Consider the following 26,994-nt stretch of genomic DNA (forward strand, 5'->3'; position numbering starts at 1 on the left):
TGGAGGCTGCTTGTGTTTCTGCTTTGGAGGTCCCTGTAGCTTGGGCAGGTTTTTTACTGAGAGCCTCCGTGAATGTAGGTGTGTGTTTTGTGTTTCTATGTGTGTGTTTTGGTGGTGTAGGTTTTGAGGGACTATGTGCGGAGTGTAGTGTGGTGCAAGTGTTTACCTTCTCCTCTTGACTGTCTAGTCCAGTCTTAGGTGAAGACAGCTTTGCTTCCAGTTTGGCTATATAAGTGCATCTCTCACAGATTGTAGTGTTGGGTGGTAGGAGGAGAGGGTTGTCTGTGTACATGAGGCAATTGCTACATTGCCCCAAGACGCCCAGATTCATTAGGTAGACAGGAGAAAACACCGGGAGCTGACCCTTAGACATGCCTGGATAGGTGCTTATTTGTTAAGTACTAGAAACTGTTTTCCTCTAGACAGTGAGGAAAGTTGAGTGCTGTAGTAATTTGTAGCTTATTTAGTGCTTACAATAAGTTCTGAACAAGTGCTGAGCTCAAAGAAACAGATGAGTGCTGAAACAAAAAAAATGGCTAGTTCTAAGAAACAAAATTAAGCTAGAAGGCTTCCCTCCAACACAGAAAGGCTTGGTGGCTTAGAAGCCCACAAATAGTCCTGGACACAGCAAATCTGTATCCAGACTAGACTACCCACAGGAAAGGCAGGAAACATGCTTAGAATTTTTTTTTTAAGTAGCAGAAAAGTACAGTTTTGTACCTACCATAAATGTAGATGTCCGAGAGACATGCAACTGCAGTCATAACATGTGGGTTGTCCTGCCTCAGGCAGCCCTCGGTCGGCCGGATTCCAAAGTCTGGGTCCGACGTCGGCTGATGTCGCATTTCTCTCCGACGTCAGAGCGGCTGGAGTATACAAGCATCAGCTGACGCCATTTTCTTCAGTGTTTCTTGCCCCAGATGCCAGGTGCCCTCCAAGGAAGGCTGTAATCAAATTGGAAGACAAAAACGGGATTCCAAACAAATACATGAGCAATAAAACAAATACACCATAACAGATATCCCCAGCTAAGAGAGAGAAGGGGGATAGAAGTGGATCCTAAGCATAGAGGGGCATGGAGAGAGGGAAAACCCGACTGCAGTTGCATGTCTCTCAGACATCTACATTTATGGTAGGTACAAAACTGTACTATGTCCTTCAAGAATGCAACTGCAGTCATAACATGTGGGTAGAATACCATAGCTTAGCAGGGGGAGGAGGTATGCTCTAGGAGAGTGATGGTGTGGCAATCAAACCCTGCAGGACTGCCGAAGCAAAGCCTGCTCTGGATCTGGAATATAGGGGGAGATTGTAGTGTTTTGAGAATGTATGCACGGAGCTCCATGTAGCAGCTTCTAGAATGTCTTTTGTAGGCACCCCTCTTAAAAATGCTGTAGAGGTGGCTGTAGCTCTGGTGGAATGTGGTCTGACATAGGCTGGAACAGTCTTTCCATGAAAGGAATAACAGAATCTGATGCAATGTCCAATCCATTTAGAAATAGTCTGTTTTGAAATTGCTTTTCCTTGGACTGCAGGGGCGTAAGCTACAAAAAGCTGTTCAGACTTCCTACTTGCCTTGGTTCTGTCCAGGTAGTATCGAAGTTGTCTATGAATGTCCAAGGTATGTAAAAGCCTTTCCCCCTTATTCTCAGGATTGAGGAAAAAGGCAGGCAGATGAATGGCTTGATTTAGAGAAACCCTAGATACCACCTTTGGCATAAAGGTAGGGCTGGTCCTTAATGAAACCCTGTCTCTGTGGAAAATAATAAAGGGTGGTATTGCCATTAGGGCCTGTAGTTCCGAAACCCTTCTTGCTGAGGTAATTGCCAACAGGAAAGCTGTTTTCCATGATAGAAATTGCAAGTCACCTGATGCTGCTGGCTCAAAAGGAGGTAGAGTCAGTTTTTCTAAGACAAAATTGAGGTCCCAGGCTGGCACTGGGGCCTTTCTTGGCGGCTTAATGTTCTTGATTCCCCTGAGGAATTGTCTTAGTGAGGGGTGAGAAAAAACAGGAGGATCAGTGTTGTATCTAGCTGAAATGGCAGATGCATGTATTTTTATTGATGAATATGAGAGGCCACTCTGTAACATATCTGCCAAATATTCCAAGATAAGTGGGATGTTCAGTAATGATGCATCATGCCCTTTGCTGGTATTCCAATTGCTGAATCTTTTCCACTTGGCTAAGTAGACCTTTCTGGTGGACGGTCTTCGAGCCTCTGTTAGTATCCGCTGAACTTCCTTAGAGAGAGGTAAGTTGAATTTATGGGATCTCCCAGGCTGTTAGCTGCAGAGTCTGAAGGTTTGGATGCAGTGTTCCAAACTTGTGCTGAGTCAAAAGTAGAGGCCACTGAGGGAGGGCCCACCTCCTGGTGTGACATATGCTCCGTAGTAGTGGGTACCAGTGTTGTCTTGGCCAGTCCGGAGCTATTATGATTCCCTTGGGCTTCTCTGCTTTGATCATTAGTAATACTGTGGTCATCAGTGGCAGAGGTGGGAATGCATAGATTGCTAGGGAGCTCCAGTTGAATGAAAGAGCATCTATTTTCCAAGCCTTTGGATGGTATGTCCTTGTGCAAAATTTTGGTAGTAGATGATTGAGGTGAGAGGCAAATAGGTCCACTTCTGGCTTGCCCCATGTCGAAGTGAGTTGTCTGAAAGCCTTCGGATGCAACCTCCACTCGTGTGGATCTGTGAAATTCCTGCTTAGGCTGTCCGCCAACACATTGTCTTTTCCTGGAACAAACTGTGATTGTAACTGGATGTTTAGACTCAGTGATTTCTCCCAAAGCTGCATTGTCAGTCTGCAAAGGGGATAAGAGTGAGTGCCCCCCTGCTTGTTTATATACCACATCACAGTGGTGTTGTCTGTCCGTATCATTAAGTGACCTTGCTGGAGTTGGTTTTGAAAAGCCTCGATAGCATGCATTACTGCCAGCATTTCCTTTTGATTTATATGCAGATGTGTTTCCTTTGGAGACCATTGTCCTTGTATACATCTGCCTTCCATGTGCGCCCCCCATCCGAGGTCTGAGGCATCTGTAGTCATGGTCTGTGTTATCTGTGGTTTTTTGAATGACAAACCTGTGTTTTCCTTGCTCACCGAAGCCCATCATAGGAATTCCTTTTGTAAGCATGGAATGAGTGGTATGATTGTCTCCAAGTTGTTGCTGTGCTGAGACCAAACGCTTTTTAGGTACCATTGAAGCTTTCCCATGTGTATTTTTGCTAATGGAACCAGTAGAATGCAGGATGCCATGTAACCCAGGGCCTGTAGGAATCTCCTTGCAGTCATCTGGGTGAGTTTTGCTAATTCTTTGAAGTATTGAGTTAACTTCTCTTGCTTGTCTTCTGTCAGGTAAGCCATTTGAGAGGCTGTGTCTAGTTTGGCTCCTAAGAAGATTATTTGCTGGGATGGCTGCAGTCTTGACTTTTGGAAGTTGACTGTGTATCCCAGAGCTTGAAGTAATCGTATGACATATTCCAGATTTTTTGTCAACATCAGTTTGTCGTCCGCTTGTATGAGGCAGTCGTCCAGGTACGGGTAAATTTGTATACCCTGGAGCCTGCAATGAGCAATTACTGAAGCCAGGCATTTTGTAAACACTCTGGGCGCAGTAGATAAGCCAAATGGCAATGCTGAGAATTGATAATGCTCTGGCCCTGCAAGAAATCTGAGGTATCTTCTGCAACTGTGTCTGATAGGGACATGCAGGTATGCCTCCTTGAGGTCCAGAGTAATCAGCCACGACTCCTTGCCCAGCATGGGAAGGAGTTGCAGCAGAGTCAGCATTTTGAACTTTGGTACTATGAGAAAGGTGTTTAATGCGGACAAGTCCAGTATTGGTCTCCATTGAGTTTCTTTTCTTGGAACAAGGAACAGTCTTAAGTAAAATCCCTGTTCTTGTTGTGGAACTCTTTCTATTGCTTTCATTTGAGTTAGCAGAGAGATTTGCTTGATAGCCTCTGCCCTTTGATGTTGTGGTAGATTTGGCATGCCTTGTTTTCTTGGTAGGGTATGAAAATGAAACCTGTACCCTCAGTCTATAATGTCCAAAATCCATTTGTCCTTTGTCAGTCTGTGCCAGTTTTCTGCAAACAGAGATAATTTTCCACCCAAGGGAGCTTCTAATTGTTCCCTGGTAGGCGGTAGTAGAGGAAAGTCATTGAGATTGTGGTTGTTGGGCAGGAGAAACCCCTGCGTCACTTCTTTGGTTTCCTGGCTGCCATTGACGTCCCCTGTAAGGGCCTCTGTATTGGCCTCTTCCTCGGCCACGTCTGTTCTTACCCCTTTGAAACTTTTCTGGATTAGGAAAGGACCAGTTTTTTGAAGGCCAGTTCCTACTGAATCTGGGGGGTTGAACCTGGAGGAAATCCTTTACAGTTTGAACTGATTTTGCTTTTTCTTCAATGGTCTTTAGCACATCCTTAGCATTTGCACCAAAAAGCTTGTTCTTTTCCAAAGGTGCATCCAGAAGTTTTGCTTTTACATGACCTGGTAGAGGTTGATCTTTTAATCAAGCATGTCTTCGCATCACTGCCCCTGTCATAGCTGCCCTACATGAAGCTTCCAGTGCATCATATCCACACTGCAGGAAGTGATTGCTTACTTGCTGAGTGTTATGTACAGCTTCCTGCAAAGTCTTCCTGTCTAAAGGATCAGGAGAAGCTAGTGTTTTTTGTAAATCTTCTAAGAGATAATCCTGATATTGGAACATATGAAAAAGGCAATTTAAAGCTCTCATAGATAAAGTAGTGGAAGTGTAAACCTTTTTACCCCATCTCTCTAAAGACCTTGCCTCCCTGTTGGAGGGCAAAGGATTTTAGAGGTGGAGGCTGAAACTCCTTTAGGCCCCTGTGAAATAGTTTCCAAATCAACAGTATGGGCCCTGAATAAATGGGAATGAGTTTCTGGGACCCTGTAATACCAGTCTGGCTTGGCTGGTGCAGGAGGGAGAGTATCAGGGGTAGCACTAGAATCAGAATACAAATCATCCAGAACATCAAGTACAAGAGGAATAGCTAAGGGCCTGTGCTGAGGCTTCTTAAGGAAAGTCCTAAGGCGTTTCCTGGAATCAGAAAATTCTTGGCCCTGCCACTTGAAATGTTCCCTCATGGTGTGCAGAACTTCCCCAAAGGAAATATCCTCAGGAGGGGAGGCCGAAGGGATGGAATCTTCTGCATCGGAGTCCTCATAGGTCTGGAAGAGCTCTTCCTGGCTATCAGAGTGGACAGAGCCCTCAGAGTCTTCATCTGAAGGAGTAGGGTCAGAGGGTTCAACCCGGGCCTTTATCAGGAGGAGGCTGGGATGCTCTCTCTGGATGGGTCTGTGAACCTCTAATCATGGAAATTAAATCAGCAGCCATGGACATAATTTGTGTCTCTGGAGTCGGCTGAGGTAAGGATCTTGAAGTAATATGCTTTGTTTTGCTGGCGGCCTTAGCCCTAGTGTAGACCTTAATAGACATGGCCATAGGAGGCCTGGCAGCTCCACGTGCAGGAGTGGCCTTGTCTACAGCAATGGTCTCGGGCATCTCCTCGGTTTCGGTATCCGGAGGAAAATCTATAACTGGCGTCGGAGTAATGTCTGGAATCGGAGTCGTCGGTACTGCGGCATCTTCGGTTCGGAGCGGTGGAGAGACCGTCTCAGAGGGAACCAGAGCACTCTCGCTAGGTTTTGGCGTGGAGTCGGTAGTAGACGCGGGCCGAGGATGTCGGCGGTCTTTTCGCTTTTTGGGAGTTTGTGATGTCGGAAGATCCGACGGCATGGTATAAGCAAATTTATCGCCGAAAAAGTCTTCAGCGAACTCCGCCCGGTGCCTGAGAGTGCGCTTGTTGAAGCGAGCACAGGCTACACAGGCCGAGATGTCGTGGTCTGGGCCCAGGCAAGGGAGGCAGTAAGAGTGGAAATCCTTATGAGGTATTTGTTTACCACAAAAAAGACAATTGTTAACTTTTTCAGTAATTTCTGACATCGGCTGAGGCAAGAAAAGGTCCCAACGGGTACTTAGCTTTTTGATGACTTCGTATCGTAGAATACAGGAGCTGACCGACCGCACTTGCGAACTGCTTCTGCTTCGGCACCGCTGCAAGAAAGACTGAAGAAAATGGCGCCGGCTGATGCTTATATACTCCAGCCGCTCTGACGTCGGAGAGAAATGCGACATCAGCCGACGTCGGACCCAGACTTTGGAATCCGGCCGACCGAGGGCTGCCTGAGGCAGGACAACCCACATGTTATGACTGCAGTTGCATTCTTGAAGGACATCTAAGCTGATTGGCCTTCTCAAATGTTCTCCCTGTATTAGGTAGAAAGAGGTAATGACACTAGACTGGGAGGAGGGTCCCAGATCAAATTTACAGTAGGGGCGGGCAACTGCAAAGCCACCAACTATAAGAGCAGCATACCAATAGGGAAACTGCAGAAAAGCAGCAGTGAGCCTTTAAATGAAAGTTGTAAACAGCTAAAGAAGCCTCGTAACTCATGGCTAACACAGATGTGGCTCAGAACACAGTATCTGTTCATGGCAGCAGTGACCAAATTAAAGCCACGTAACAAATAACCAACACACCCAGTTTTAGTGCCATGATGCTGACCATAAATCGGTCAGATGGAAAATGTGGCATCATAGTGTAATGTTAACAAGGATGCCATTGTAGAAACTTAGAAAGATAAAAAATTAAAGATGTTCTGAACAGTATATAAAAAACAAGAACAGAAAATACTGTAAGAAATGCAGATTGTCATTATTTTCACTAAGGCTGACTTTTAAGCTAAGGTCTGGACCATTGCAAAGCATGTTTCTTTTCCTGTATGCCCAGGCAAATGGAAAACTAAAAGTCCCTCATGTACAAGTCATCATCATTACAAACATCATTCCCCTATTTTCTACATGGGGATGGGGTGCCATGTCACCTGCGCTATCTTCCACAATTTAGTGTCACTTTCTTTGATGGCCATGCCTGACTGCTACAGGTCTTCTCTCATGCAATCCATCTATCTCTAGTTTCCAGTTTCTTTTTTTATGTCTTTCTCAAATCTTTATCGGACTGTCTTCTGCTTTTCTACATGTGCCACAAACCAGCATAATCTGTTCTTTGACATTCTCTGCAATTGGAAATACTCTGCCTCTGATGTCCTCATTTCTTCATCTGCTCCATAGTATGCATCCTACCACTTGTCCATGGAACTTCATCTCTATCACTGGTCAGGCTTTGGTATCATACTGTAATCTTGGGCGCACCACTGTTTTTTTACACCTTACTTTTCAGCTTCTTTGGTATTCTTCTGTCACACACTACCAAACACTCTGGAGCCAGTTGGCTGGTGCCCCTCTGATTCTAGCTTGGACTCACTCATTCAGATTTCTCCTCTCCTAAATCACTCCTTCCAGATACCTGAAGCTATTAGAAGGGACAATAGTGGATTAGGCTATCTTAATTTTCAGCTTCTTCTAATTTCCACCATTTGTCATCATGACAACCATCTTTGTCTCTACTAAATTTTGTCCCATATGCCTTCAGTTTTGCATTCCATTCCTACATACTTTGCTGAAGTTCTTGTTCAGAGTTTGTATGTAATGCCACATTGTCTACACACAACAGATTTACTTGTCCCCTCCCATCTCTTTGGTAATATAGTCCGTCACCAGTGTGCACAACAATGAGATCAGAAATGAACCCTGATGTACATCCACTCTCACTGGGAAGCCCTTTGAGTCTGAACACTTTTGTTTTTGTCATTGTGTCCTTGTACACAGCCTGCACTAAGTCTGCCAATGTTTCTGGGACTTCAACCCATTGCAAGACTGTCCAAATCCACTTTCCTGGGTCCTTGCCATAAGCTTTCTCAAAATCTAGTAATACCAAAGTTGGACTCTTTCCTTATCTCTAGCTTCTTCTTAACCGCCTCACTGCAAACAAAGGAGTCAGTTATGCTGCATTTTGAAATGAATTCAAACTGCTCATTTTCCATCTTACTTTCTGCTAGTCAGTATATTAATCAGTCACCTCTTCAGCACTTTCATGCTGTGTGACTGATGTCTGATAGCTCTATATTGCAACAGTTGTGAATGTCTCCTTTATTCTTGTATACTAGCACTAGAATGATTATTCTCCAATCATCTGGGCTACACATCTCTCTCCATACTGCTGCGAGTACCCTCAGGAGGCATTTCTCCCTTAATTCACCCAATATTTTGATCACGTCTGCTGTGACCTCATCTGACCCTGCAACTTTCTGACTTCATCTTCATAAGTACTATTCTAAGTTCTTCTACAGTGGGCTCTTCTTCCTTTACCATCATAAGCTCATCTTGGGCAGTACAGCTCCTGCAGGGTTACTTCATTCAGAAGCTGTTGAAAGTACTCGACTGATGTCTTGTGGACCGGTGAGAAGGTTGTGCTGGCATCCCTTATGAAGGGTGTCTGATAACCATCTTCATCATCTTCCCATCTTTGCCTTGTAACCACACACTAGTTTTTGGCCAATCTGCCAAGTCACTTTTCAGTAGTTGGAAGAGTGCCTCTGATGCCTTGATTCTTTGCCACTGTGACTGCTTTCTTAACCTCTGTTTGCCAGCCAGTACTCCTCCTTAAACTGATCCTTCTTTTCCGTATCTCACCTTTGCCTGCATTCACTTTTTCTACGGATACCTTCCTAAATTAGTGTATTCCATCATCAACTTTCCTTATGTATCTTATTTCCATACCTTGCTAGTTCATGCATCTATACTATAGTCCTCTCTCATGCAGTGTTTAGTCACTGCCATCTTCTTGAACTCCACCGATTTTAACTTTTGGCTGAGGTGCCACAGTTAAGTGTTTCCTTGAACTCTTGCACGCTTTCACTCCGTGCAACTTCCAGGCCTTCAGCTTAGTCTCTGTTGAACTTAGAGCCTTCTCTGACCACTGCTTTCAGCTGATTTTAGCTACCAGTGGTTTATGCTGTGGGTCAATCATTGCACTAGGGATGATTTTGCAATCTTTGACTCTACCCAATGCCTTTTCCCTACTAGGATGAAGTTTACTGGAGTTGCATGTTTACCACTCTTGTATCTAGCCCAAAGCAACATTGAGCGTTTTTTACTGCTCCAAGTCTACAACCAGAGTGCATTGAGAGGCAGGTCGAACAGCAGAGGGAGGTCGAAGAGGAAGTACTCGGGCGAGCAGCAGGACCGCAGAGGTCGCATGAGGGATGGAGCGACTTAATAGTGAATCTTTCCAATTACAAGTTATCAGAATTAGAGAAGAACCTGTTGAATCGTGGACTCACTCACATTCCTGCTCAGGTCAGTAATATATCTGAGGTCCTCATAGACTTGAGACTTTTCATACGCACTATATCTCTAAAACTGTTTTTTGATAAAAACAAGAGAACGGATAATGCTATTAACAATGTTGTGAACACTGATTTTAAAAGAAAGAGCGCTTTCACGCCAGCACCACCTCCAGTGGCAGAATGCTATTTAAAAGTCTGTGAAGGTGAATTGTATAAATATTACTATGATCACAAACACACTTCAATGTTTTTCAATATGTGTACTAAAGAATGGGATAGCATTTATACTTTAAAACGTGCCAGCAATTTAACGGTGAAATCCGCTGATAAAGGAGGGGCCATAGTGTTACTAGATACTGATATGTATATTAATAGTATGTCAGAATTATTGAATGAAACTGTAACTTATAAGTTAATTAGTCATACTGATCTTGAGAAGGTAATTTACACAGTACATCAAGAACTTTATGATTTTGTAATGTGCAGACAAATAGATTATGACCTGTACCTGTACTTTTTCATAGAAAAGCCGAAAGTACCATACATTAAAGGTTTACCAAAAATACATAAGGGCTTAATACCACCTCCTATGAGACCAATAGTGGTTGGTAATGGCTGGGTCACTGAAACACTTTCAGTTTATTTAGAAAAGAAACTCAGACCCCTGGTCTCTGAAACCAGCTCTATACTAAAGGATACATATGAGCTATTAGAATGCCTGGATAGCTTTACTAATGGTTTAACCGAAGAATGTATTTTTGTCACACTAGATGTGAAGAATTTATTTACTTCAATACCGAATACTTTCAGGCTAGAAGCTTTGAGATTTATTATCAACAGCAGTCATAAGTCCACTACCAGTGAAGAGACTTTATTATGTGCTATCATGGAATTAGTACTAACAAACAATGTTTTTATGTTTAGAGATAAGATATATCTACAGCAGTGGGGGGTGGCCATGGGCAGCACCTGCGCAAACACTTATGCTAATTTAGTGATGTTGCACTGTGAGAAGACTCACCTTTTTAATCATGACTGCTTTAAGAAAATAAGTCTCTACAAAAGGTTTGTAGATGATGTACTTTTGTTTTGGCATGGTACCACAGAAGAGCTCTTTACTTTTATCCGATAGCTAGAATCCACTACTGAATTTTTAAAATTTACAGTTAATCATTCACTTTACAGCATAGATTTCTTAGATATTACCTTCTTCAGGGGTCAACGACATGCTATTGACACGACCATTTTTAGGAAAGAATGTTGGAGGAACACATTACTCCATTATAATAGCATGCATCCCAGGTTTATTTTTGACAGTATAATCAAGAGTCAGTTCACCAGGATCAAGAGGTTATGCAAAACAGAGGATGAACTACACATGCAAGGTGACTTTTTGGAAGATTGTTTCATTAATAGGGGATATAACCCTGAAAAGGTACACAACATCAAGGAGAATCTTATTCACAAGACAGTTGTGAAGAGCACAAGTTTCAATACAAATAAATACCATAGACATACTAAGAGAATTTTTGATAACTCTATAGTGAGATTCAATACGAGGTATACCAGTGACATCAAACACATCAGAAACATCCTAACCAAGAATTGGCATATTCTTTTGACTGACACACGAATAGCAGATATAGTAGGACCCACACCTTCATTTGTTTACCGCAACAGCAAGAATTTAAGTAGACTGTTGTGTATTGAACAGCCTAGTTTAAATAGGAATGTTAGATCTTATAGGGACAAGAGATTAGGCACATTTCCATGCACGAAATGCAGCATGTGCAACATGATCACAACTGATCAATTGTTTCAACACCCCACTTTAGCTTTTAAGTTTGAACCACATTTTTTTGCTACCTGTGAGGACAAGAACCTGATATACCTGGCGGACTGCCGAATTTGCAGAGCTTTTTACATAGGCATGACCACCAAAACTTTAAAAGAAAGGCTACAAGAACATGTTCAAGACATAAAGAAATGTGAAATAAAAATGCACTAGCCAAACATGTCAAGAACAATATAGGGCATTCTTTTGTTTTTAGAGTGCTACAAACTATTACACCTTGTGCTAGAAAGGGAGACATTTTCAATGATTTGGAGAACATAGAGTTATCCTGGATTCTTAAGTTAAAGGCTCAATATAGTCCAGGTTTGAACCAATACGTGAGCGTAAGAGCTCCCCTGAAAGCACGTAGTGTTAAATGAAGATGCCCAACAGAGAGTTTGAACGTGTTCATGTCTTTTATACATTAGGAATCTTAGCCGCTTTAATATTCTTTTAATTAAACAGTATACTTTTGAGCACCCTAGTAGGTCGCACATTAATATCCTATACTATGATATTAGTGTTCATTCATCACGGACATGTTTATGTTGTACTCTATTTATTTATTTTTTTTGTTTATATATATATTTATATCTACTGTGTCATGTTTGCATAATAGCAAGTTCATTTATACATTTCATTTCATCAACATATTTATTAGCTCATTTATCTTATATTTATCAGTACTGACATTTTCATTAGCATAGACATTTTTATACATTTTTATATATTGCATATATATATATATATTTCATATTTTATAAAATCTTTTTATATATTTATATTTTACATTTGTACATATCTAATCATATTTCTACATTTCTGATATATTCTGCACTTTCACAGTTTATACAAATTTTACATATACATAAGTTCTATAAAATTTCATTGGATCATTTTCATTAGACTATTTCAGTACGATGACTGATCATCATTTATGCTAAATATAGAAATGTAGTATAATATTCACATGTTTTGTGTTTTATAATATGCAAATGTAACACATATATCTATGAAAACCTCCATGGATACGCTAAGTCTGTCTCATAATGACAAGGTTCTTGTTTTCGTTTATACACTTTTGTCTATTATGTTATATGACTTCATTTTTAAAATATATATATTTTTTTCACACAGTTATACTTTGCGATATCCTATACGCGTAGGCAGTTTTATACAGATGGGAGGTGGGATCCCTTTACACAATGAGCTTATTTTATATAATGTTTTTACTTCATTTCATTCTACTTTGTTCAACATTGTGGTCAGTTATTACATTTCCTCAGGTCGTAGTCTTCACAGATTTCTCTGTGTTTTTACAACTAATAATAGTTATTTAACTATCGCATAGTTATTAACACTGCACACAATTTTGCTTTATGAACTAACTTGCTAGAGAATGAATGTTACGAGCATCGCTAAACATGGTTCAGTAGTTTTGTGCAACATGTTTTTAAGCAAAGAGTTTTAAAATGTTTTAAAATATTTTGAATAGTAGTTGTTTTAGTTTATCACATTAGAAGCCTCAGAAATGTGCTTTATACACCACATTTCATGTTTTTATTCTTCGTGACTATGTACTAGAATGCACAGATTGATTCAATGGCTTGTTTCACTTTAACTTAACTTAATTTGATTGTTTGATTACTTGATTATCTAATTAATGAGTAGGCTTAAGCATATATATTTGCAACCTGATGAATGTATTATGGATCTGAAGAAGCTTGCTTGATGTACGCGAAAGCGCTTGTCCGTGAATAAATATTTTCATTTATTGTGGTGGTCCGTCTCCAGTGTATCTACTTCACTCTTGTATGTGACCTTGTGATGATCTCTCTTGGTGAGCAATGAGTTGGCCATTAAGCCGCTCCTTCTTTAGTCTTTCTGCTCCACCCATGTGGACCTGGGCAGTCCTCATATCCTGTTTGGTTTGTCCCGATATGAGCATTCATGTCCCCCATTATCAACACCAGCTCATGTAGTATCACTTTATCCAGCAGGTCCTGCATGCATTTTTTCACTATTACAAACTTTCTATGGAACACAGGTTGACATCATGAATACTGCTCTAGCTTTACAGTGGTGTCCGACTGCAATGCCTACCATTAATTCTGATGACATCCCTCCTTGTCTTCTGAAGACTCTCCCTGCACACCATTTCTGGTCTGCCCTTCCCCAGAGCAGTAAACTCTGAAACCCAAGACAAGTGACTTTGCTGCACTCCCATTCCATCTTGTCTGCTGGATACACATGGTACATAGCCTCCTCTTTACCATCACGTCACCCACTTCCAAACTGCATCTTGTCAGTGATCCTATACTCAAGTAGTAGTCCCTAATTCATATTTCACAGGTTGATTGGTTTTATGTCCAGCTTTCACTCAACACAGCAATCCCAGGAAAGCTATGTTGGGGAACTGGACACCAAACAGCAAGTAGCTTACTGACCCAGGGCTGCTGGGCTTTATGATGGGCACAGACTGCTCAACAGAGACACATATACTCCTCCAACTGTCAGCAAGGGACCCTTGTGTAGGTCAGGTCCTTAATCCACTTATCACCAAAAAGTAACCCATGCCCATTTTCTGGAGGCATTAGTCAACATGATCAAATCATCTACAGTCAATTCCTGCACTATCAAATGGCTAACCCCGACATAGTATGCAGTCTGTGAATAGTGTTCTCCTGTCTAGAAGATAATGGGCACTACGGATGATGCCTAAATCAGCTGGTCTGCGCAACTCTTCCCCGATATGTGCCATGTGGCATCTGTGGTGCTGGTCACAACTCCCTTCAAATTTGGGCAACTTTGCGGTGGAAATACCCAGTATGTTTTTTCTTTTTCTAGAGGGGGGAGAAATCCAACGGGTCAAACAGAATATGCAAGCATTGCAACTCCTGATGTACAAGTATATGCACTAGAAGATAATATTAAAAAATCACCAAATACAACAGGCTCTAAGTAATGAAATACTTGTATGATGCCTATTTTATTTTATTTCTCAAATCAACCATCATAATATTCAAACAAAATTTTAGCTGCAATTATTCCATAAAGTTAGTAACCATGCACGTTAGAACCTCTCTCATTCCTATTACCTCACATTTACCTCTTTCACTGCCACTACAGGCAGCCTCCTCTCTCCTTACCCTACCTTAACATCCTTTGAAAACATATTTCTCCACTCTTCCACACTATCCTGAAGCAGTTCTAAAATATTAATCTCATCAGATATACATTTTTGTCTTTTCGACATTATAAATTATTTATATTATTGCTATTTATGCTGCTAATGCTACTTGCATTTTTAATTCATTGCATGACACTGTATTGTAATTTATGTGTAATTACACTGTCATTGCAACTTTCATTTTGTACTTCATTACATAACAATGTCTTTTTATTGCCAATGGACCTGGGTTGTACCTGAAAAGGGTCTTTGGACTACAGCATCCACCTGGTTAACAAATGTAAAAGTAAAGTAAAACCACTGATCTTTTACAGTTGTTTTCATATCTGAACTAAACTCTGTATACCAATTCAACCAAACAAATTAATTTTCTGCCCCTTTTCAGACAAGGGGCTGCATTTCTGCCTCTACTCAACATAGCTAATCTTTTCCTCTTCCTTTAGTGACTAATAAGCTATAGAAGGTTTTGTACACAAAGGAATCTTACTTGCTCTTTACCAGCCCCTTTTAAGGTAAGCAGCCCTGAAAGGCTACTTAAGCCACAATTCATAAAGGGCACACACAGAATAAAAACAAGTTCAGCAAATTTTCGGTTATATGCAAAATCTATTAGAAAGTAATTGAAAACATATCTAAAATGAGAAAGAGGGTTAAGAATGACAAAAACTACTATACTGTACAACTGTAAAGGAATGTTAACAACAAACTGATTTTCTAGCCACTACTACTGGAAGTTGTGGGAAAGAACATATCTTTAAAAAGAAATCATGTCAGTATTGCACACAACCACTTCCAAAACTGCATCTGTCTATATGCATACATACAGTCAAAGACGGAATGTGATCAAGTAGACATCAGGCTTCCTTATATTACAGTATGATTCTACTTTGTAGAACATCTAATAATTGGAATGTCATACTATAAATGTAAGCACTGAAAAAAAAAAAAAAAAAATCAAAAGAAACATATTCCTCCTTACCTTCCATCTGGGACACGCAGCAAACTGCCAGATGGGCTGCTTACTTTGCTGATACTTCCTGCCTTACTCCTCTTTTCACCTTGTGGCTGCACACATTCAGGTACAGCAAGGAGAGATGGTTCCTTTCCACCACACACAGTTGGTTTTGAGGTGGTTCCAGGTTCTTCTAAATTCTGAACTGAAGCTGTGGCACTGCCTTTCAGCTCTGTAAGTGTTGCCTGGGTCAAGCAGTCATGGCTGGCAAGTGCCACTGCTGATGTTCCATGATTAGTTGTACCTGCAGTACTTGTCCCCATCGACTTGGAAATGACTTTAAGTTTGTGTGAACCTGATCGGTAGTGCTTTTGCTTTGTATGCATCTTAGTGTTGTGCTTTAGGAAATACTCACATGACTCCTGCAGCACTCTTCGACTCTCACTTATGGGGCTTGGGTTAAAAAAAAAAAAAATAGGTGTGTTAAAAGAAAAGAAAAAAATGAAAAAGCCCCCCCAACATTTGTGAAAACATTGTACTGTTCTATTATTTACAGTTTTTCAAAATAACATCACATTTAGGAACCACAGCTCAAAACTATTTTGCTGATCCTGACATAAATCTGATACACATGCTACGACTGTCACAAGGTACTACTGAAGAGCATGCTTGCTTTATCACTCCTATCAAGCAAAATCTGAATCTCAAACAAGTATCAGGCAACAAATTAGCACAAATGTGAGACTACAGACCATCACTTTAACTTAGACGCTTTTTAAATTCTGGGAGAATGAAAAACTTTTAGATACTGTTTATCACTCACAACCACTTTCATTTCAGAACCCAGGATATATACCTGTACTTAATGAAGCAGATGACAAAGGCTAGCTCATGTTCATTTACCTACCAGCAGGTGTCTGTGAGGGGCTATAGTATTTTTTCTCCTGTAGCAGTTATGCACTTTTTCCTTCGGCCCCCTGATGGGAAGTGATACAATGCTGAAATAAATGTCATTCTTTTCAAAGAACTGTGAGAGGCTCAGAGAAGTTTACAAACATCTTTCAATAGATCATGCAAACATTTATACTAAGTTGAGGTAAATGTAACTGTTTTCTCGTAAAAGCCTATACGATGAAACTGTGGTTGTCTTGTTCAGTAAATCTTGCAGCATGTGAAATATGAACTACATAAACAATGCAAACTCTTTCAGTGAAAGTGCTGTGAAGTTGTTAAACACTGAAACTGGCATTTCAAATGAGCTTACTGCTCCCTGAAATTTTACTCCAGGTCAAATATTCATTACCTTATTTGCCCCCCCCCCCCTGTGTACACGACTGTGGAAACAGGAAATCCCACATTCAGACTGAAGAAAAACAGGAAATACTGGCTGGTATTCTCTACGTAACAAGAGAAACCATTAATTACTGCTTTGCTTCTGGAGTGCACACAAGGGAACAGAACTTCTAAAACAGTTCATGCTAGAATCTGTTTGTGAAACTATGCAACTGCTGTTTGGACTAAGTCAGACAGAGGTAGGTAGAATTCAGTAAATCCTTTAACAAGCTGGAAGTGATGGGACCCAATAGACTATTAGAATGGCTCTCTATTGAAATGTTAGGACTTCAATGCAGAGTCCTGAAATGATGAGATGAAATAAAAAAAAAAAAAAAGAGACCAAAAACAATGGAGAAGAGTATCAAATATTACTTTTCCTCCTTTTTTGCAAGAGGCAAACCCCTTGCACCACCTGAACATATATACACCAACTCTTGAGACTGCCATAAATGGACTTTTCTGAGAAATGGCAATCTCACACTCAGTATATGCAAGTCTGGATTTTTCAGTCATTCAGTCACCACATTACAGGACCCAGAATTGCGAGTCTCGGCAATTCAAATAGTTACCATTAGAATTCTTCCCTCTGACATCTATCTAAACTCATTTGTATGGTATTGCTCTGAGCAGGTATAGAGCTGTATGTATATTTCATTTTACAAGACAAACACTAATTAGTTTTATTTTCAAGTAAAGTATTTTAGTATTAAATTTTGAACAGTCATGGCTGGTGGCTTATTTATTAGCTTAAACAGGAGTACTAAACAGATAAAAATTCAACGGAGGTCTTCTAGCTTTTGAAGATTACTGCTTAAGTTAGTGCTTCCACACAAATACTCAATGGTTAGCTTACTTAAGAGTATACAGTAATAGTCTTCTTGGTGTGCCAGAATGGTATGGCTGGTGGCATCTCTGCCATAACAGCAATCAATATGGCAAACTAAGTGTGCAGCAGGTTTAAATAAATGCCTGGGGACTAGGCTCTGCTGTAGTGGGATGCATACTGATGCACTTATTAACCAAGCACATTAAAGTTTTATTTAAAAAAATATACAATGTCCAGAAAAGAAATTACATCAGAATAGAAAGAAAGCTTTAGGAAGACTGACAAAAAGACAAAACGAACAAAGAGTTAAGGGACCACTGGAAGACATCTGGTATAGAAGACTCCCTCAGTCACTAAGGAGGCAGTTCCAATGGTGTGGAGTCTGACAGGAAAATCAGTGGAAACCAAAGGTATCCAGACATACCTCAGGAACTTACGGTAATCCAAACAGGCAGATAGCAGGGGTCTCACTAGACCGTAAGCAGGCAAAGGTACATTCACTTACCAAAATGTTAGAATTATACAATGGTCCCTCTATGGTAACCTCTAGGACTTAGCTACAGGTACTAGGACCACCCAAGCTGTTGACATGCCTGTCCAATTCTATCATGCGGAGAGCAACCACCTCTCTCCAGTTCTTCCTTGCTGTGCAAATACTTTGACACAGACAGGAAATGACTCCAGATAACATTAATTACTCTGAAGGGCTGGGGTTGACTGTATATGGAGTTGTTAAGCACTTTTTTCTTCTTCCATCATTTTATTTCTTCATTTTTATTTGCTTGAACTGTGAGGAATTTACCCCTGATATTAGCCCATGAGCTGTGTGGTGAAACGCTAACAGGTGAGCCAATTTAGGACAACAGATCTCGCAATAAGTCTGAAGACACTCCAGAAGGATATCAAAACCAACTGTGACATATGCAGAAGAGACATCAAACAGGACCAGAAAATCACTGCTGGTCTCTCACTCTACAGGATCATTGCTTACCTTAGTAATCACAGTCTTAGTGCTGTCTAGTGTGAAAAACAAACTGGAAATGGAAAAGAATTTTGTGTTCATCAAAGAAGGAGCCAAGCCACAAATGTATAACCTTCTCAGTAATGTTATCAATAAATAGGAGGTTACAGACAAGATGGTAGCTATGCAGATCATCTCAGGTCTAAAGCAGAATTTCAGATCAGTGTCATCAGCAGCTCCTTAACTGAAGACAGGAAGGCTCAAAGACGAAGAGACTATCTGAAAAATAACTGAGCCCACTGTATCAGGCAGGCAACAGCAACTTAAGTTGGGCACAAGTTTAAACTGCAATTGTGGAATGCATCCTTGGAACCATCGAATCCATACAAGACAAAGGTGCAAAACTGCCGTAGGAAAACAGACTTCATTTTATTCCTACTTCCAGCTTTCCAAGACAAAACTACACCCATATTCTTTGTGTTCATGTTTAACTCTAGTTAGAAGCTCATTCTAAGTTACTATGTCACATATACTGCTGTCCAAAACACTATTCCGTAGCCATTTGTATTCCTATTTACTTGATCTACTTTCAAACTCAACTGTGCCAGTTATTAAGACTTGCTACTTTACTCTTGCTGCCATTTGCTGTTGTACTGTTTATTCATCTGCGTCTCCCAGCAATGACTAGTTCGAGGGACCGGATGTACACGACAAACTAAATCTGTCAAATGATTCATAACACTTGTACCACATTAGACCAGCTGGTTGCCCATTGCTGCAAAGCCAGAAGTAATTGTATCTGAGTACATGGCTCCTTTGTTGGAAGTTGGTCTTTTTCCAAGTCATGTGCTTACCATGTACATTAGTTTTTAACACAATGTTTGATTAAAATTAAATTAAAACTGCTTACCTCTCTCTAATTTCCCCCACAATATCCTCCTCTTTCTCCTACTTTCCCTTATGGTGTGTCTACCTCAGTTACTACTTCACAATACTTGTAGCCAACCCTTTTGTATCCATATTTGACTCAACTATTAATAACTCTACAATTTCCACTATCTCACTTGAGCACGTAATCAGCAAAAATAAATAGTTTAAGCTTTCTATAACATTAAATCTCTCAGCAGCATCCTAATTTTGTATTTAAATAACGAAGAGAAAGAAACCACCAAATAATTCCAAATGGTATAGAGTCCATTGGCAAGTATATCCAAACGTATCCAAAAATATATCCAAACACGAAGAGTGAAAAGTACTGTTCTTTGACAGCCACACAATCCTCAATATTAATCAAAGCATAAAACCATCTTCAGTGTGAACCAAGGTTAGCGCTTTCGTCTCCAATTATACAATTCAGGAGACTTTATCAAACTATGGCAACAGAAACCAGCCCAGTGATGTAAGCCTACATGCAAATAAATGAGCAGGCAGTTCAGACCTATCTGAAGACATGTCTAGAAATGACACAGACCAGCTACCAGCTACATTATAACAATCTGTTGATCACATGAAACAGTATAGCTTCTTAATTTTCTGCAGAAGAAATCTGTCTAAACAGGTAAGCTACTTTTTATGAGGAAAAATGGAAAGCAAATTATACTAGCTTCAGGCAGTGGTGGCAGAAGAGATGTGCTAAACACCTACAATAGAAGATATTTTTTGCTTTTCCTTATACCGATCTGCTTCATTTCAATGGAAAAAAACAGCTTTAAGTCTGTTCAAAATGTTAAACAACTGAAGAATTCAAAGGTAGGCTTTGTCAGCTTGCTGTCGAGTGGTGCACCTTGCCAGTTTTGTTAGTCAAGGAAGAACAGACTGGGGATCAGTTTGGGGCTACAGAGGACTTAAAAATAATGAACTCATGGAAGTATGGGTGAGGTAATCGGTGTGGGGGGAGGTGAGTGAAGGGTCCCAGGAGCTAGTCAAGTGAGAAACTGGAAAAGCTGATATGAAAACATTATAGACAAATGTTACAGTACTGAACACTGGCAGAGAATAGAAAGTGAAATTAAATACTATAAATAGGGAAAAAATAATTTTAAGAACAGTGGAGATTTTTGTGGAGATTGAGAATTAATAAACTTCCAATAAAGTTAGCCATAAATACAAGAAGTTTTCTGAAAGGTTATATTGTGTGTGTAACAAAAGAGCATGCGTTTTACAGTGTGAATGAATGAAAAAAATCTGGACAGGAATGGGAGATAAATGGAACACTGAAAAAAAAAATGACTGATGGAGATGATAAACCCAAACTCAAGACCTAGGAAGGAGGACTCGATTTATAGATCTGCACTTTATCTGTTAAATATAGGTATATCCTTAAACCATCAGGCTTCCCTAAAGAGAACATCCAAGTATGACTGTCAAGCTCAGAAGAAGAGCTGTTAACTTTTGACATACCCTTAACATGCCTGATCTTAAGAACTGCGAGAGCATTTAACAATACAACTGTCAGGATAACAGCTGTATACACAGACTGACTGTTCTTTACTGTGCTTAGACATATCTAGAGTTTTTAACAGAGCTTATACAAGATTTTATAAAACTCATGCAGCATGATTACACTCCATAGCAGATTAAAAATAACCTTGTTACAGCAAGGTTCTTATACATGAACCTCTCTGATAAGTGCAAGTCACAGTGGCGCACACACACACACACACACACACACACACACACACACACACACACACACACACACACACACACACACACAAACACAAGCATACACACACGCACACACATACCATTAACCCCAGAACTGAATGGGAACATGTACTCACAGCTTTAAAAGCTGTAACACAAGCAGTAATCAGAAGTGAGGTACACTGCTTGGTAGCCAAAACTAAAAAAAATGGTCATTTTGCTCTCAATTGACCCTTATCATAGCATGACAGGATCAAAGGAGGTTACTAGGCTAATGAACCTGGGGCAAAACCTCCCTGAAGGCATTACTGCCGAGACGTCTGAGAATAAAAGTTTTTATCTTGCCTGTATGGTCACTGGCTTTGTGGTTTTTGCTCTGCCAGTTCATTTGTGGTTGAGTAATAAACCTAGGGCCCTTACAAACCCAGCCAACAGTTTATCCACAAAAAAGAACCCTCAGTCAGCACCTGTTGCCCCTGTCAATGAGGGACAAAGGTGGAACCCCTGGGACAAATTTGTGGTTTCCCATCCACTCATCATGGCTGCGCTTGAAGAGGGTCAGCGAGGTACTCGGATATGTATGGGAAGTCCATTCCAGAGATGGGGCAGCCTCTGGGAGATAAACCTGTCTTCTCCAGCAGGTTTTGTTGATGTTCAATATTAGATTTAGACCCATCGAGCAGGTAATGTGCAAGGAGTTAGACTTATGGATATGGAGTATCTCTAGTAGGGCAGGTTCTGACATTGGCTTGCAGGAGAGACACAGATCACCTCTGAGCAATCTGTATAATACCGAGTAGAGTGATAGTGATTTTAGCTTGTCCGCATAGGATGGATGTTGGAGGCCATGGATTCTCTCTGTGAGGTATTTTTGTGGCTTTTCCAGTTGGTGCAGGTTTTTGGAAAGGTACATACCAAACGGGGCATTATACTCGATTACAGACCTAATGAGGGAGGAGTACAGAGAGGTAATAACCTCCTTTTTTTCTGGATGCAATCCCTTTACTTATGAGATGAACAAAGTAAAAGGCTTTTCTGACCATTGGTGCCACATGATGGTCGAATGTGAGATTGTTGTCAACTTGAGTACCCAGGTCTCTCACCACATGTTGTGTGCTTAGGGGGTTGCCATTGATGTGGTAATCAGTTGGGGTGGTGTTTTTGCCGAATGGTATGATACATTTTTTTTTTGTGTTTATCTTAAGGCCATGACTTTGGCACTAGTTATTTGTAGCTGTGAGACCCTCTTGCAGTATGTTGCCATCATTTGGGGAGTCAATAACAGCACCCAGCTTACAGTCACCTGCAAACCTGGTCAGCCCCAGGCCCTTTTTGTCTTTGCCTGGACCTCTGAGAAGTAGATGCTAAACAGTAGGGGGTCCCAGAACAGATTCCTGGGGAACACTCCTAGTGACAGGTCTGTTGTTGGAGTTGGCGGTGCCTATTTTGACCTTGTGGGTCCTATCAGTGAGCCAGCTGGCCACCCACTGATGAGACAGGGATTTATGCCAAGTTGTGTTAGCATTTTGATGATGCCCAAGTGGGGGACTGTCTCAAAGGCCTTGGCCAAGTCAAAGTAAGCTGTGTGTACTGACTTTCCCTCATCCAGGGCCTTGGTGACCGTCTCAAAAATGTCAACCAGGTTTAATAGGCAAGATCTTCCCCTGACTAATCTGAACTGGGTGGGGTCAATTGCTTGGAAATTGCCTATGTCTGTTTATGAGATCCATAATAATATGCTCCATTATACCTCTCAACCTTGTACAGCAAAAAATCTGGACAAAGCCTAAACTGATGGAGGGACAAATAGGGGCAGACTTTAAATATTGCTCTTACAAACTTAGAAAGTTGACAGAATAATAGGTTTTGCATTAGCATGAATTTTCTGAAGGATGTGGAGTCAAACTCGAATGTTTGTCATTATTTAATTACTTCAATCCTCAGCTATTTGCCAGAAAAGTACAGATTTTAGGAGGAATACACAAAACTAGAAGGCAAAAATCTGGACATTCTGCAAAAATCTGTACAATTGACAGGTATGAATGGCTTTACAGATCGGACTTGTCAAGCTAAAGGGGCGATAGTTTCCCAGGTCAGTAGTGGCACCACCTTCGTGCAAGGGGATGACAATGGTAGTTCTCCACTCTGCTGGAATGAAGCCTGTAATCAGGCGGTGGTTGAATAGGGTGCTCAATGGTAAAGCTAGTTCTTGCTGGAGATGGTGCAGAATACAGCCTGGGATCCTATCAGGTCCCATGGAAGCTGTTTTCTTTGCCTTGGATAGGGCCTTTAACACTTGATCTAAAGAGATGTGAGGTGTGGGACAAGTTTTGGGGGGTGCTGAATGGCCCTTGGGGGACAGGGGGGTGAAGTTTGCACTGAACCTATCAGCTAGCAAGTTGGCTAAGTCAACAGGATCAGTGTAAGTGGTACTATTAAGTACTAATTCAGAACAAACCTGGACTTTGTCATGGAGGTTCCTGATGTAAATGAAGATGGACTTGTGGTTTCCCTTTGTTTTGGAGGCTAGTTTCAACTCATAATTGGCTTTGGAGGTTTTCACTAGTGATCTAATTTGCTTGTTGAGGCTGAGGAGGGAGTTTCCAATTTGGAATTTGTTCCTTTTTACCCTTGGGCAACAGTTTCTTCCTTTTGTTGTAAAGCCTGTTGACAGAGGATGTCCACCAGACAAGTCTGTGTTTCCTTGACGAGCAGGATTTAGTTCTGTTGGGTATGGCTGAGTCCATACAGTTGTACAGGTGCTTATATACTGCATTGGTGTACTATTCAGCATAGTTGTCTGCATCCTCTGGGAAATTTTTAGCCTGGTTACGGCTGGGGTGGGGTTGAGTGCGATAGAAACTTTGAATAAGACAGACTGAGGATCTGATCTCACTATAGAAGAGCATACTATGGGAGTGGTGCAGGGGTTGGCCATATTGGTGAGAACCAAGTCCAGAATTTTACCTTCTCCTGTGGAGCATGAGATGAGCTGGTCTAGTGTGTTAGAACTGATGAAGTCAAGGAATTATTGGTTGAGTGCATTAGTGCAGGAATAGTTCACCCAGTCTATGATGGGGTAGTTGAAGTCACCAAGGATCAGGATGTTAGGGGGTACTTTGACAGAGTCAAGTAGATGCAGGTAGGCGGAGTGGGTGTCCTGAGTCATGGAGGGGGGGGTCTATTACGGACTATAACTTGGATGCGTGTCTTGCCAACTGTTAGTTGCACCTGGAGTAATTCCAGTGCATCATGCTGGCAAACCAGTCTGGAGGTGTGCCTGTCCTTAATGAAGATAGACTCCACCACCCTTCATCTTACCAAGCTCGTTTTGGGGTCGGAAAGTGTGGAATGAGGTATAGCCTGGTAAGGCAGGGGTGCTCTACACAGCCCTAAACCAAGTTTCCGTAACTGCATGGACATCGGCATCTTCCAGTGTGAGGAGAGCCTCCAGTGAGTGCATTTTCAGGTTAAGGCTCCTAGCATTAAGCAGCATGACCTTCAATTTGCTTTTTGACAGATCTTTTATGTTGGAAGACTTGTCTTTGGGACATAGCCTAAAAAAGGCACAATGGGGGAGGCAAGAGCCTTGGCTAAGATGCAAAACCCCAGGGTTGACAGGTAGAGGCCATCTGTGGCAAAGCATAGAGGCCTGTCAACCATGTCATCCCAGGCAGACAGATAGTGGAACCCCTTGGAAAGGCACCAAAAACTAAGCCAATTGTTGAAGTCAATTATTTTTTGTTGGTATTGTGGTATCATTCTTGGTGAAGGTAGGATGCTGCTTAGGGCAAGGGTCATCTCTGCCTGGGACACATACTCTGAGAGCTCAATCATGTCTCTCTTCATATAGTCCAGGGAGATACGTTTTTTCAGTGTCATCCCTGACTTGGCCTCTAAATTTTGCTTTGCCCCTCATAAGACATGTGACTTTGTGGCATATCATTGAGGACTGAAATTAACACGAGTGATCACGTTTGCAGGATTTTTAGCAATTAGATCCATGTTGACATAAATCACTTTAACAGCACAATGCCCATGATTTTTTTACCTTTGACCTGTATTATTTTTGTATTTATCTCCAATTCATAAGAAAAGAGGCTAGTAGCTATGTCGACATTTTGCATTATCAGCTGCCAATCAGTTTTTAAACTGGTAGTACACAGTGACAGCTGAAACTCGTAATGTATTACAAAGAATTATAATCAAGTGTTTGACAATGGAAATTCAGACCTGGTTTGGCACCTATGTCTCTACTGGACACATGCAACCTGTAAATGGTTCATCTTCCAGGCCCCTGCTTGTAAATGTTTAATCTCCTAAACTCCTGCTTACACTTATCAAAGGTATCAGAACTTGTTAGAGATTTGGCATGCATGGCTAGGCTTAAAAAAGGCCCTTGTGGTCATTAGCCTAGTAAATGCCTATGAACCATTAGCATTTATGTGCTCTCAAAATAAATACTATAAAATCACCTGTCTAGATTTATTCTTGAAGCAAATTTCTTAAATCCATTTCTCAAATGCAAATCCTTGGTTATAAGTGCATACCTGAATAAATGCATACTCATACCCCAAGGCATCACTGTCTGTAAATGAGAATCGGAGTGGTTGGGAATGTACTGAGGGTATACTTGTATGGAAGCTTCCATACTAAGGGTACTAGTGTTTGTTTAACTATTGCACTTGGTATATAGTCTAACATAATCAGGTTTGTCTTTCTATCCTCACAGGCCAAAGCATCACTGCAGTTACAGAGTACTTAACTGTGACACTATCAAGATATTCGCGGTATAACTATACTTTGTTAACTATCACCCTTGGCAATAACACCTAGTCCATTAGGTAGGTAACTGAGATCCCCAGGCAATATACTACTCCTTATCATGGTTCCTGATGCAAACTTGACTAAAAATTAGGTAGGCAACAGTTTGACCAGAAAAAAAGGAGACCTCGGACAGTGTATACTATGTTCTACGCTACAAAGCCTCAACAAAAGTACAGTTTTGTACCTACCATAAATGTAGATGTTCGAAGATCCACATTGCTGCAGTCCTTACATATGGGTAGTCCGCTGTCCTCGGTCGGCCCGAATACCAAAGTATTAGGCTGACGTCGGTCAAGGCGCTTAAAACTGACATCAGGGTACAAATGCGCATGACCGACGTCATATCCTCAGTCTTTTCTTGCCCCAGATGTCAGAAGGCCCTAAAAAGAAAGGCCAAAGCCAAAAAACAACCAACCACCCCTGCACTAATCATATTTACAACATTTACACTATTCACAACCCAAACCACACAACCACCTCTAACTACAGAGGGGAAGGAGGGAGGGTAAATTGGACTGCAGCAATGTGGATCTTCGAACATCTACATTTATGGTAGGTACAAAACTGTACTATGTTCTTCATCTCACATTGCTGCAGTCCTTACATATGGGTAGAATCCCAAAGCAGAGGTAAGGGAGGATGGCAAAACTATAAAGCATTAGGAGCTGCCAAAATGCCCTGTAAAATTGCAGTGGCAAAACCAGCCCTAGATTTAGAGTAAAGTGGAAGGTGGTAATGCTTAGAGAAAGTATGCACTGAACTCCAAGTAGCTGCCTCCAAAATATCTTTAGTAGCCACCCCCCTTAAAAAAGCTGTAGAAGTGGCAGTAGCCCTAGTGGAATGAGGCCTAATCCCAGCTGGAATCTCCTTACCATGATGGGAATAACAGAAAGCAATACAAAAACCAATCCACTTAGAAATAGTCTGTTTTGAAACAGGTTTGCCCGGAGAACCCAAAGCAAATGAAACAAACAACTGCTGAGACTGCCTGCACCCTTTAGTTCTGTTCAAATAATATCGCAACTGTCTGTGTACATCCAAAGTGTGCAAAATCTTTTCCCCTTTATTTTGGGGTTTGCATAAAAAGTAGGTAAATGAATAGTTTGGTTTAAAGCCACACTAGAAACCACTTTAGGCATAAAG

General features: G+C 41.0%; 1 protein-coding gene across 1 annotated transcript in view; it reads right to left on the reverse strand.

Moving 5' to 3' along the window:
* The window catches only part of FZD6 (frizzled class receptor 6), a 685,037-nt gene that overhangs the window by 123,109 nt on the left and 534,934 nt on the right, over positions 1-26,994 (reverse strand). The window contains exon 5 of the mRNA XM_044065670.1: positions 15,284-15,709. Within this exon, the coding sequence (XP_043921605.1) occupies positions 15,284-15,709 (426 nt within the window). The remainder of the gene's footprint in view (positions 1-15,283; positions 15,710-26,994) is intronic.

Source organism: Protopterus annectens, chromosome 3.part0 (assembly GCF_019279795.1).
Source record: "Protopterus annectens isolate FY-2018-M chromosome 3.part0, PAN1.0, whole genome shotgun sequence".
Taxonomy (NCBI): Eukaryota; Metazoa; Chordata; order Ceratodontiformes; family Protopteridae; genus Protopterus; species Protopterus annectens.